General features: G+C 38.2%; 1 protein-coding gene across 1 annotated transcript in view; it reads right to left on the minus strand.

Annotated features, from left to right (window-relative positions):
* Positions 1–6,257: 6,257 nt before the first annotated feature.
* The window catches only part of LOC132828454 (AT-rich interactive domain-containing protein 2-like), a 270,232-nt gene continuing 262,613 nt past the window's right edge, over positions 6,258–13,876 (minus strand). Inside the window, exons 19-21 of the mRNA XM_060845591.1 lie at positions 13,000–13,123; positions 9,783–9,874; positions 6,258–9,414 (exon numbers count right to left, since the gene is read on the minus strand). Of these exons, the coding sequence (XP_060701574.1) occupies positions 9,282–9,414; positions 9,783–9,874; positions 13,000–13,123 (349 nt within the window). The 3' untranslated portion in view covers positions 6,258–9,281. The remainder of the gene's footprint in view (positions 9,415–9,782; positions 9,875–12,999; positions 13,124–13,876) is intronic.

A 13,876-nucleotide genomic window follows, 5' to 3' on the forward strand; every position in this document is an offset into this window, starting at 1 on the left:
TTTGTACCAACCTTGTCCTTCACCTTCTCAGGAACATATACACTTTGAACTCTAGCTATCTCACTTTTGAAGGCCTCCCACTTGCCGAAGGTCCCTTTGCCTTAAATAGTCAGATATGTACAGCATGGAAACAGACCCTTTGATCCAACTAGTCCATGCCCACTAAATATCCCAACCTAATCTAGTCCCATTTGCCAGCACTTGGCCCTCTAAACCCTTCCTATTCATATATCCATCTAGATGCCTTTTAAATGTTGCAATTGTACCAGCCTCCACCATTTCCTCTGGCAGCTCAGTCCATATATACACCACACTCTGCGTGAAACATTTGCCCCTTAGGTCTCTTTTATATCTTTCCCTTCTCACCCTAAACTATGCCCTCTAGTTCTGGACTCCCCCAACCCAGGAAAAAGATTTTGTCTATTTATCCTATCCATGCCCCTCATGATGTTATAGACCTCTGTAAGGTCACCCTTCAGCCTTGGGTGCTCCAGGGAAAATAGCCCCAGCCTATTCAGCCTCTCCCTATAGCTCAAATCCTCCAACCTTGGCAACATCCTTGTAAATCTTTTCTGGACCCTTTCAAGTTTCACAACATCCTTCCGATACAAAGGAGACCAGAGTTGCATGCAATATTGAAAATGTGGCCTAACCAATGTCCTGTTCCGATGCAACATGACCTCCCAACCCTTATACTCAATGCTCTGACCAATAAAGGAAAGCATAGCGAATGCTGTCTTCACTATCTTACCTACCTGCGACTCTACTTTCAGGAGCTATGAACCTGCACTCCATGGTCCCTTTGTTCAGCAACACTCCCTGGGACCTTACCATTAAGTGTGTAAGTCCTTCTCTGATTTGCTTTCCAAAAATGCAGCACCTCACATTTATCTAAAATAAACTCCATCTGCCACTCATCATCCCATTGGACCATCTGGTCATGATCCCGTTGTAAGTTGAGGTAACCTTCTTCGTTGTCCACTGCACCTCCGATTTTGGTGTCATCTGCAAACTTACTAACTATACCTCCTGTATTCATATCCAAATCATTTATTAAAAAAAAGACAAAGTAGTGGACCCAGTACCGAGCCTTGTGGCACACCACTGGTCACAAGCCTCCAGTCTGAAAAACAATGCTCCACCACCACTCTGTCTTCTACCTTTGAGCCAGTTCTGTATTCAAATGGCTAGCTCTCCATGTATTCCATGAGATCTAATCTTGCTAACCAGCCTCCCATGGGGAACCTTGTCAAACGCTTTACTGAAATCCATATAGATCATATCCACTGCTCTACCCACATTAATCCTCTTTGTTACTTCTTCAAAAATCTCAATCAGGTTTGTGACACATGATTTGCCATGCACACAAAGCCATGTTGACTATCCCTCATCAGTCCCTGCCTTTCCAAATATGTGTAAATCCTGACCCTCAGGATTCTCTCCAACAACCTGCCCACCACCGACATCAGGCTCACCAGTCTATAGTTCTCTGGCATGTCCTTACCACCTTTTTAAAATAATGGTGCCACGATAGCCAACTGCCAGTCTTCTGGCACCTCACCTGTGACTATTGATGATACGAATATCTCAGCAAGGGGCCCAGCAATCACATTCCTGGCTTCCCAGAATTCAAGGGTACACCTGATCAGGTCCTGGAGATTTATACACATTGCAAGACATCCAGCACCTCCTCCTCTGTAATATGGACATTTTTCAAGATGTCGCCATCTATTTCCCCACATTCTATATCCTTCATGTCCTTTTCCACAGTAAACTCTGATGCAAAATACTTGTTTAGTATCTCCCCCATTTCCTGCAGCTTTACAGAACGGCTGCCTTGCTGATCTTTAAGCAGCCCAGTCGCTCCCTAGTTACCTGTTTGTCCTTAATGTATTTGTAAAAACCCTTTGGATTTTTTCTTAACCCTATTTGTCAAAGCTATCTCATGTCCCCTTTTTGCCCTCCTGATTTCCTTAAGTATAATTCTTTTTTTTAAATACTCTAAGGATTCACTCGATCTATCCTGTCTATACCTGACATATGCTTCCTTCTTTTTCTTAACCAAACCCTCAATTTTTTTAGTCATCCAGCATTCCCCATACCTACCAGCCTTTTCTTTCACCCTATCAGGAATATACTCTCTCTGGACTCTTGTTATCTCATTTCTGAAGGCTTCCCATTTTCCAGCTATCCTTTACCTGCAAACATCTGTCCCCAATCAGCTTTGGCAAGTTCTTGCCTAATACCTTCAAAATGAGCTTTTCTCCAATTTAGAACTTCAACTGTTAGATCTGGTCTATCCTTTTCCATTGCTATTTTGAAATTAATTATGGTCATTGACCCCAAAGTGCTCCCCCTACTGACACCTCAGGCACCTGCCTTGTCTTATTTCCCCAAAGTAGGCCAAGTTTTGCACCTTCTCTGGCAGATAAATTTTCTTGTATACTCTTAACAAATTTCTCTCCATCTTAACCCTTAACACTATGGAAAAGCCAGTCTATGTCTGGAAAGTTAAAATCCCCTACCACAACCACCCTATTATTCTTGCATATAATTGCTTTAGTCAACTACTGCAAATTCCTGTCTAATTCCACCAAACTTTGCTGGCCCCAGTTTAGAATTTGAACCTATGGACCAGTTTTGTCCCTCTTCATAATTATTTTAAAATTAACAGAACTATGGTCACTGGTCCCAAAGTGCTCCCCCACTGTCACCTCAGTCACCTGTCCTATTTCCCAAGAGTAGTTTGATTTCTGATCTTTCCCTCTATGTGCTGCTTGAGGAAGCTTTCCTGAACACACTTTACAAATTCCACCCCATCTAAGCCTTGAATGCTCTGGCAGTCCCAGTCTCTGCTAGGGAAATTAAACTCCCCTACTATGACAACTTATTGCTCCTGCAAGTCTCCTCAATCTCCCTGCACATTTGTTCCTCTAATTCCTGTTGACTATTTGGGGGCCTATAGTACAACGCCTGATTTCTTAGCTGCACCCACAAAGCCTCACTAGATGATCTTTCAGTTATTTCATTTGACTACTGCTGTGATACCTTAATCAAAATGCAACTACTCTTCCCATCTTTCCACCACCTCTGTCTGTAAACTTGACAATAAAATGTAATTATTGGTCTTGCCAGGATATCCAAGTGCCATGACATAACAAGTATCCATTACTGGATGTCAGATGAGCAATCTCATAGTTGAGTAACAATGGAGGAGTTGAGAGAAGTGGTGGTGAGCTAACTGCAGTCAAGTAAAATTCAATAAACTTGCAAGACAAACATCAATCAAGACAGAATGTCAGAATGCAACTATATTAATAAAATGCTTATTCTAATCAGGTTGAGAAGCTTCATGCATCAACATCTCTTTATTGATGCTGATAGATGAATTGCCAATTCCTTCATACCCAAGCTTAAATATCAAAATGATGTGTGTAATCATTTGAATGTTGTCTTTTTGGCTTCAAGATTCCATAATTGAGGTTTTTTTCCTAGTTGAAACCTGCTAACTTCGGAAGATGATAGGTAATGATTGGGGAATAATCATTGGTGTAGGAAAATTAGGGCAGGTATTCTTTTGATCTTGGATGCATCAATACAAGCACATTTTTTGATTAAATAATAAGTTTGCAATAACACAGACAACATACCACAACTATTAGTAACTGATACTAGATCTTATATTTAAACAATCATTAACAATTTTAAAACCTTTTTCTTCTTTACGTTTTCATGAAATGTGGGGATTACCATCTTCAATTGTCCTTGATCTGAGTCACTTACCAGATCTTGTCAGTAGATAGTTAAGAGTCAATCTCATTGTTGTTGGTCAGGAATTGGACATAACCCAGAACAGGTGAGGATGGCTGATTTCATTCCCTAAAACAATATTAGTGAGAAACTAGCCTTTAATCCAGATTTCTACATTGAATTTGAATTCCAGCAGCTGCCACAAGGACTTTGAACCTGAGTTACCAGACTAGTAGTTTTAGTCTCCGGATCATTAGTTTAATGGCACCATCATCTCCATTCTACTCAACTTCCCATTGCACTTGTACACCATCTAATATATCTGTCCAGATCCCTCCCTGCTTCTCACTGAGATCTTCATATACTCCTGTTTGTAAATCATTTAAGGTTGCTCACAGGCTTTTAGTTCCAACTATATTTTCAGTGATTCTGAAGGCAAATAACTGATAGTATGGCAATACTTCCAATTTAATTGGGATAACTTTGCACTCTCTACCAACAGCCACACCCCCCAAAAAGCCCAACAATAGTAGAAAGCTCTAATATAGTTAACTAACAGATAAATAATGACCCTTTGTAGGGCAGAAATGCAATAAGCTTTACACAACTAAAATAGGAAGGTGGACAAAAACAGGAAGGTCTACAATAGACAAAGGCAGGATAGGTCAAAAATGGAATTATAATCATTCGAGCAAGGTGCTAGAGGGCTGCTAGTACTTGCGAAGATATACACCAGCAACCTTTAGCAGAAAACTATGATGGTATAGCATTAGAAAATTGCTCTCAATTTTGTTAAACTGTTAAATAATGTTAACCTCAATCTATATTTCATGGTAAAAATCATAATTGTAGGGAAAAAAAGGGCAAAATTTCAGTGGACAATTTGTTTTTGTCACTGTTTCCCAACCTATGCATTTTCACGTTGGAAGAGACCATTAAATGGACAAGACCATTTTCATGGTGATTATTAACATTCCAATCAACAGAGTGTCATAGATCTCTCTCTGCTAATTGGTTGCTGATTTTGGTATTTGAGTATAAAACTACAATTTTATTTATATAGTGCCCATAAAACATCACAGGAGCAAGGGTTGATCCTGAGTTACATGAGACATTAATTCAATCATAGTGGTCTCTCTCGACAACAATTGAAAAACCTACAGATATTCACATCCTGTGTGTGCATGAATTATAGGGATTCATGCTGGTGTAGAACTGGAAAATGCAGATGAAGCGTATGTAAAGACCACATCTTTGTATTTGCTTTGTTTTGGACTGTGGACTGATACAGCTTTAAATCAAGGAGATTACACAAATAAATAAAAATCATATTTCCTGGAGCACACAGAGCAGTTTCTGTTCCACTGGAACAAAGATCAAAAATTAGATACCATGGAGTTGATCGATTTTGACAGAAGGAAAACTTTGACAGGCTGCTGACTAGGTGATCATGGCTTGTGTAGGAAACTGCAGCAGAGAACCATCTAGCCTGCAGAGAAAGCATAAAAAAAAGAGTGTCTCTCATGTGAAGGATGGGAAAGTTCCCAGTAATAGCTGACTGTCTTCCACTCAGCTTTCTATGCTAATCCTGAGGGAGGAATAAAACACGTTCAAAGATTGTGAAAAGACAAATTCTCGACCAAAAGGAACGGAGAGCATCAGGGAACAGACAATCTTGTATGAATAGCAAAGAACCAAAAAGGAATTGAAAGAGAAAGAAAGCTACTGATCAAATCCTGTAGTGCAGATTGGTGATAGTGAATGGTTTCCCTGATAATGTTTTTTTTTGTGCCCTTAACATCCATGTCTTCTGTCTTTACGTGTCTGTTTGTGAAGGAGGAATTCAAGAAGGGATTGAGTTTAAGATGCAGAGTTATAAGTTAACAATTCATATTTTCTATTTGTCATTGGGTAAAGACAATTCATTCATATTAAACAAACTTTTCATCAAGAGTTTGTTAGAGAGGTAAACTGGCACTTCCAATAGCTTGACAAAATCTTTTCACATTTGTGACAACTCAGAAAAGTGGGGATCAATATCCAGCATGCTATCCTAATAATTTAAAGTGAGATGTGTATCATGACTTATTACCTGCGATGCAAAAGACAAGGAGGAAAACTAAATTTGTTAAGAGCAATAATCTTTTGAACAGAATGAAATGAGTGAACATAATCTGAAGTCACACCGTATTCTATATTAGTCTACAATGTTCACCTAATTGTTGCTAAATATTAAACATAATGACATAATTAAATCAAACTGGCATCACTTCTTGTATCTGTCAACTATTGTAACTGGCACGAATACATTGCTCGTCTGTAGGTTTAGCTTTCCCTGAGAGAAAGTGATCAGGACATCAAAACAGACAATTTACACAAATTCACCTTGAATTCTCTCACCTTATGCAGATATTGGGTAGCAATTTAAATTGTGAACAAAGACTGGAATAGTCTCATATTTTATACTGGTAATTTTACTGTAAAACAGAACTTGGGTCATACAGTGCACAAAAACAGTACTGCACATACATCTTAAAATACATTCTTCTTTAAAAAAACTTTTTTTGCATTGCAGTTTGGTGAATGTACTAGAAGATACTAAATTATTTTCTATATGTCTTGCACTTACACAAAGAATAATGGACATCTGGGACTGATTACAACATGGCAATCTAATCAATGGTTTCAGACGGTGCTCATTAACTGCATGAGTAAATCTCATACAGCTTTTAAAAGTCAGTCAAACCTCAAGACTATACTTTCCAATCACTGCAAAGCTTCAAAATGAAGTTGTTTTTACTCAGTATTCGGTCTACTTTGGTTTCTAGTGTGCTGTGCACAGTGACATTTATACTGGAAGATTAATGATTAAGCGATTGCCCTGCATTGATGAAATACTCCCACTTTTCCACTAAATTTCATACCCCAGATCCACTCCTAATAGCTTGGAGTCATTGCTTCCATTCAGTTCTATGGATGTTCACCTTCAGGTACCTCTTTTCAGCTGACATTCATGCCTAGGCCACACAGTGAGCTTTGGCAGTCTATCAGATTTTGTGAGGAGGCTGAACATGGTCCCATCCTTAGAAGATACATGCACTTCTGGTAGGTATTGATGAATAGTTAGAAGAAAGAGAAGGAAACTCAACTAACTTTCCTCTTTCTTACCAGGAGCTTGATGGTCAATTCCAATTATTATTGACTAGGTTGGGATCAATTAGTTTAGTACAGGCTTAATCAAACTGGGTTTCCCACTGGTCTGTGTGTAAAGTTGTCACTGCTTTACTTTGATGAACTTTCAGGAGGGCACAGCGAAATCCTATGGTTAGTGTGTATTAATTTTAATTACAATATACTCCTCTTTAGTCAACCAGACCAGAGATCATCAGTGGCGAGGCACACAAAGAAACCAAGGGAACACAAACTGACCATAGGCAAGAAAGTCACGTTGTACCAAAAGTGGAGGCACTATACTGTACACTAAAAAACACTTTAATATGTCACGGGTAGAAAAACGGAACAAAGGAATAACAAGGGAAATATCACACCTACACAAATTACAAATATAACACAGGTGAAAATAAAGCTGTATAAAACGTCATGTATTTAAATACATTTACAAATTAAAAAAAAATTCCTATACAAGTTCTGAAGGTTGTGCTGCGACTAAAGGTTGTCTAAAATGGGCCCTAATCTCAGGAAAAATGCTGTAACAGTTTTTTTTTTAAATTGTCTTGGAATTTTTACCTTTTATAGAAAAATGATGCGATATATTATTTCATAACAAGCAAAAGCTTTACATGGTGTATAATACAAAAACCACAGCTGCACAAAACTGTGCCAATCTTATTATACAGCATCAGTACCTTTGTGAAGTTATGTACACAGTTCCACGCTGCTTGATGCAGTGTTTTATGTATATGCTTTTACATACATATGGCAGGTAACATACAAAAACTAGATCCTTTGATTCTAGGTGGGCGCTTACTCTTCACGTTAGCCATTGGTGCAATGAATGTAAGCTGACCAAAAAAAAAGGTGCCAAGACAAAATGAAATTCACGCTATTAATGGGGACAAGGGTTAATGGGAATATTTTCTTTTCACATGGAATATTTTCTCAGGCACCAATTGATTCCACACATTTAGATCTGTACTGATTGTCCCTTCTGAAGCAAAATATTTTTATAAATATGACGATTTAAATTTCACCCTGATGTCCCAATTAACAAGTGTCGACAGTAACGGTGAAATCGTTGCTATGTCACTAACTCCACCAGATAAGCTTTGTTAATGTCTGTGATGTCACATTTTCAAAGCTGGCAACATCTAGTGGCACAAAGTTGGTACTACAACTGGACAAAGCTGCCATATTTGTGGATCTTTACAGCCATGGCTGGAAAGACACCCAGGTTTCTGTCCTGTGGCTAATTTGGGTTCTATCCCAGCGCTCACCCAGATTTCACTCCTTGCAATGCTGCATCTCTCTTCCCTTCATTCTCCTGCAATGGTATGTAGGCATTTTTGATATTCACAAATATTTACAAGACTCCGAAAAGGGGACATCAAATCTGATAGTTTACATATAATAAATAATGGAAAATGCACCACTTCAAACAGGGGACAAGTGGGAAAAACTTCAAGTGTTGTGCAGTTTGCAGCTTTTCAAACCGTAAATGTTAACCGCAAAACTGATGTCTGAAAGTTGGAAACTATTCTCTGGCAGAAAGCCAAGGGACTCTAGCCCTAAAAACAAGGATCAACTCACGGCCAACTGGGCCTTTTGCAGGATTTCAGGGCATAGAGATCTACCCAATGAGTAGTTTTGATTGGTAGTCCAATATGGAATTAATTTGTAACTTTAAAAAAAAAACACAGGGAAATGAAATATAAATGGAATTTTCTTTTATAAATAGATGGAAAAAATTATATACTATCCTTGGGCATTTTTAAATAAAATCAGAGATCTCTCTCATAGGAAGAATAGTGACTGGAATTGAAGTCTCACTGAGGCAGGTGCCTAGACTAACTGCAAAGCTTCACAGGTGCCTGGAGACCATTCCCAGTAGTTTTTCTATTCAGTTCTTTAGTATGCGACTGTGAATGACTAATGTGCAAGAGAGAGAATTTGTGCATGTAACTGAGTTGTGTGCGAGTGTGAGCCAGTTTACGAGAGTGGGAGAAAGTATGAATATGTGAAAGTGTGTGTGTGAGAGAGTATGCCACAGTGTATGGGTGACCAGGCTAATGTTCTTGTTTTTGGATTAATCACTTCTTCTGGTGTCACAGAACCTTCTGTCTGTCGGAGCGAGATGAGACACTAAAGGTGTTGCAGGAAGTTTGTCTCTGGTATAACAGGGACATTCCTGCAAAATCAATAATTTAAAAAGATCAGTCCTTCTAATTTCATGTTATAGTAAACAGGTACAAAAATGTAGACAGTAAGGTTCCAGTTCTTCATCTGCACAATGATTGCATTTCCTCCTGACCCTTGTTAACTGTCGCTGGATTTTAATCATATCACATTTTTCCTCAGCGTTTGTTTTCTGTTGACTCTGATTGTTCATGCGAGTTGAGTTCATAAAGGCATTTAGCAAGTGCAGTGGAAGCCTCCATACCACTTATGGCCAGTACTGAAAGGTGGTTCTCATGTCGCTTCAGCAACCTGAGATGGAAAAAGAAACATTTTCAGAGCTATTACTCACTGACAATATAAAATGCACAGGATTCCAAATACTAGTGGGAGTTTTACTTAATGCTATTACATTCAATATAATAAATTGCTACAGAAATGCAAATTTTAAATCAGGAAAAACAGTGACTAAAAATAAACTCAGTTTGTGTTTGACAAAAAAAATTCCAGAGGAAAGCCATAACAATGTGTTTTAACACTAAAGTGAGTTCTACATTTTATTACAATAGCTCAGTAGAGGAATTGAAGTCAAGTATTTTCCTAAAGTGAAGGTGGTTAACTATGTAGGAAGATATTTATTTATAAAAATATCAGTTATTTAAGAGACAAAAAGAACTTACATTCGCCCAAGTTCTGAGTATCTAGCAACATTCTTCAAAATTAAGGCAGAAGTCAAACGAATATGCTTCACAATTGGCCCTTCTTTCTCATCCTGCCAAAAAAATACACATACATGAAAATCACCTTCTACATAGATAAATATTAATTTAAAAGGGTGACAAGAGACTGTTGCCTTATAATGATAGAATTTTAATTTCATCTTAGCAACATCACTGGTGTAACTATAACTAACTTGGAAATTACTTATTTAAACATTGGTAATAGGGTATAGATGCTCAGAGCCTTTCCTCCTTGGTGTTACTCTGTCTTGGTCATTTCAATCTTTGGGTAAAATCTTGTTTGGTTCTAAACTAAACCTATTTTCCCACGTTGGGCCTTCAGTACCTTTAAAATGTAGTTGCTGCTATTGAAGTTGTGGAAAATAGCTTGTTTATTGAATGAAAATCAAGGATGTGGATTTTGATTTGACAGACAATGCAAGCACTGTCCACAGGGAAATAACACAGGTTTGAGCACAATGAAGATGCAGTGAAGCTGGGTACAATTTCCCATATCGTCAAGAACACAATTTTCTCTTCATATTCAGGGTTCTATTACTGTAGCTTAGGATACAACCTATTGTCAGGTTTGGGCAGCTACTTTAGCTGAGGTTGAAACATCTCTGGCTCTCCATGATACCAGTTGCATCTAAATTAATGTTTAATTGAAGATGATGTATGGTATGTCGTCTGACCAAAGTCAGACACATACAGCAAAGTCTGGAGAACACAGCAATAAATTAATCATTCAGTTCTCAAAAACTACCATCATTAATCAGCGCATTTGTGTCCAAGGCAGACGCGTCAGAAAGCATTACCTACTGCGTTGGTTGGTGTTACTGTTTGAAATAGTGATGATGCCAAACAGGGGACTGCAATAGGTGTCACTAATAACAGAAAGCAAGGTAGCAATAACACTGCTTACACACAGTCTTTAGTCCTTTTGTCACTTGATGGAAGTGATACTCAACATTCTCCATTCATAAATCAAATATTAAATTTAGATGCCCATCTACCAAAATGCAACTGCAATATGCAACTTGATGCCATCCACTGCACAGACTTACTGTCAACTTGGCTTAGAAGACTGTGGCTTCAACTTTCACTACATCTATCATAATCTCCATTTTCTCAACATAGCAGTGCAGATGGCAATGTTTCATTACTGAGGTGGTGATCAATGTAGCATCTGCCTATCCCATGGCACTATTTAAAACAAGAAGGGGAGTTCTCCCAGTTTCCTTATCTGCACACTTATCCCAAACAAAATTATCAAAATAAATTAACAATGAGACAAATTAACTTATCAGACTGTTAGATGATGACCGTGTGCATATTTGCGTGCATAACAACTTGCTTTTACATAGCATCTTTAACACAATAAAACATCTCACAGGGCTTCACAGACAAATTATAAAAAAACTGCACATTCAAAAGTAATTAATTGGCTATGAAAGTCTTTAGCATGTGAAAGGGCTATATTCATTCATTCAATCAATGTCTGGAATTACTTAGTGGCCCAGCATTTTGACAGTCAACTTTAATCACTGCCATGCAATCAACTGGTTATCATTGTACGATCACACCCATTGGTTTCTGGATTTAAGGTAACCAGCATTTGCAAGTCCACGATATACAGTAAACAACTTCTCAAACTATTTTTGTGTATAGTTTTTGAAAAATATTACTTAATCAATTAATCTTAATAAAAATTTGGTATAGAGAACAGCAATATGTATAGAAACAAAAACAGAAATTGTAGGAAAAGCTCAGCATCTGTAGAGAGACATTAGAGTTAATATTTTGGTCGAGTGACTCTTCCTCAGAACTGATGGTAGTGAGGAATATGTCGATTTTTATGCGGAGGATAGGGTGAGGGGAGGGGGTAAGGAGTAAAAGATAGGTGAGATAGAACCCAAAGAGAGAGAAAGAGAGAGAAGAACAGTTGGATAGACAAAGGAATGGAGAATGACCCTATCCATGCTCCACAAAATTTTATAAACCTCTATAAAATCACCAATCAGCCTCTGACATTACAGGGAAAATAACCCCAGCCTATTCAGCTTTTCCCTATAGCTCAAACCCTCCAACCCTGGCAACATCAGTGTAAATCCTTTCTGCACCCTTTCAAGTTTCACAACATCCTTCCTATAGCAGGGAGACCAGAATTGCATGCAGTATTCCAAAAGTAGCTAAACAAATATCCTGTATAGCCACAACATAAATACAATACCCTGTATAGCTCCCAACTCCCATACTCAATGCATATGCAAAGAAAGGCAAGCATACCAAATGCCTTCTTCACTATCCTATGTACCTGCAAGTCATTCCTGATGAAGGGCTTATGCTCGAAACGTCGAATTCTCTATTCCTGAGATGCTGCCTAACCTGCTGTGCTTTGACCAGCAACACATTTGCAGCTATGTACCTGCAACGCCACTTTCAAGGAACGAGGAATCTGCACTCCGAGCTGTCTCTGTTCAGGAACACACCCTAGAACCTTGCCATTAAGTGTATAAGTCCTGCCCTGATTTGATTTTCCAAAATGCAGCACCTCACATTTTTCTAACTTAAACTCCATCTGTCACTCCTTGGCTGATCAAGATCCTGTTTTACACTGAGGTAACCTTCTTCGCTGTCCACTAAACCTCCAATTTTGCTGTCATTTTATTAGTGATTCTCATGTTAGCTCTGTGTATAAACAAAGAGTAAACTTAAGTTACTAATGTATAGCACCTCATTACATCCTGTAAAAACATCACAGCCAATCAATGACTTCTGAAATTCAGCATTTGTTGCTAGCTGGATAAAACCAGTAGCCAATTTATTAACAGCAAGCTATCACAAACAGTAAATACTGATCGAGTTAAAATTGTTGATCAGGATGCCATAAGAACTGCCTGCTCTCCTTTGATGTTAAGGCATATTCTAAATCTGCTTGAAGAGGATACCAGTTTAATGTTCAATTGAAAGAAAGTATTCACATTAGTAGTACACTGAAATGTCAACCAAACTCAAATTCTGGAGTGGAGCCTAAACTGGAAATCTTCTGACACAGACAGCACCCTTCTATCCAATTTAATGTAACACTTAGAAGTTGATGACTGCTTCTTATATGCATAGTATGTGCTCTCTGCTTGAGCAGGTCTTAAAACAAATGGTTTATGCAGATACTAACCAAATAATTTCTAAAATTAAGATTGCGGGAGCCTTTCCTCAGAGCCATTAGCGCAGCACTGGGGTGATTGACCAAGGCCTTGTGAGACTTGGGTGTCGGAGCTGTACCATCTGATGGAGACTGCCTGAAGAGAACAAATTGAGATACATGAAAATAATGACACAGCTTAGTATATCTATTCTACTATGTGATCTCAATGCCAAGACTTGTGATCCGCAGGCAATAATAGAAAATTATAAACATATTTGGGAATACATTAATTCAGCCAAGGAAGTGATGAGATTCTATACAATGACCTGGAGTGTTTAAGGCCCTCATGATACACAGTACGGAGAAGCTGAAGTCACAACAAAGATAGACATTTTCCAGACATTAAAGCAGGCCCCAATAATATCCTCATGGAAGAATATTTGACATGGTGCAGGGAGCAACTGAAGAATTCACAATCAAACAGAGTTAGGTGCAGCATATGTGGTATATATAAAACAGAACTTTAATGCAATCATTATTCTATTATAAATATACTTACCCATTTTGTTCAAGTTATTTGAACTTCAGTATTTAACTGTTAGAAATATGAAGTTTGTCAGATTATGTTTTGGGATTTTCTTGAAGATAGGGTAAAATGGAGGAACGAAAAGAATCAAGACCTACTCGAATTCTGCCCTACAAACCTGGGTGACTTGATTAGAAAGGGTACTAGCTTGTCTTACTGGGAAATAGGTGGAAGGTAGTCAGACTAATCAACACCATTAACAGCAGTTGTGCCGAGAGAGGAAAGATTGTTGGTTTCCAAATCCTAGGGAGGTGCTCAAATTAACTGTTTACAATAACAGATATTATGTTAAACTGTCTATTTAACTTCAAAATGATTAGA

This window comes from Hemiscyllium ocellatum, chromosome 26 (assembly GCF_020745735.1).
Source record: "Hemiscyllium ocellatum isolate sHemOce1 chromosome 26, sHemOce1.pat.X.cur, whole genome shotgun sequence".
Lineage (NCBI taxonomy): Eukaryota > Metazoa > Chordata > Chondrichthyes > Orectolobiformes > Hemiscylliidae > Hemiscyllium > Hemiscyllium ocellatum.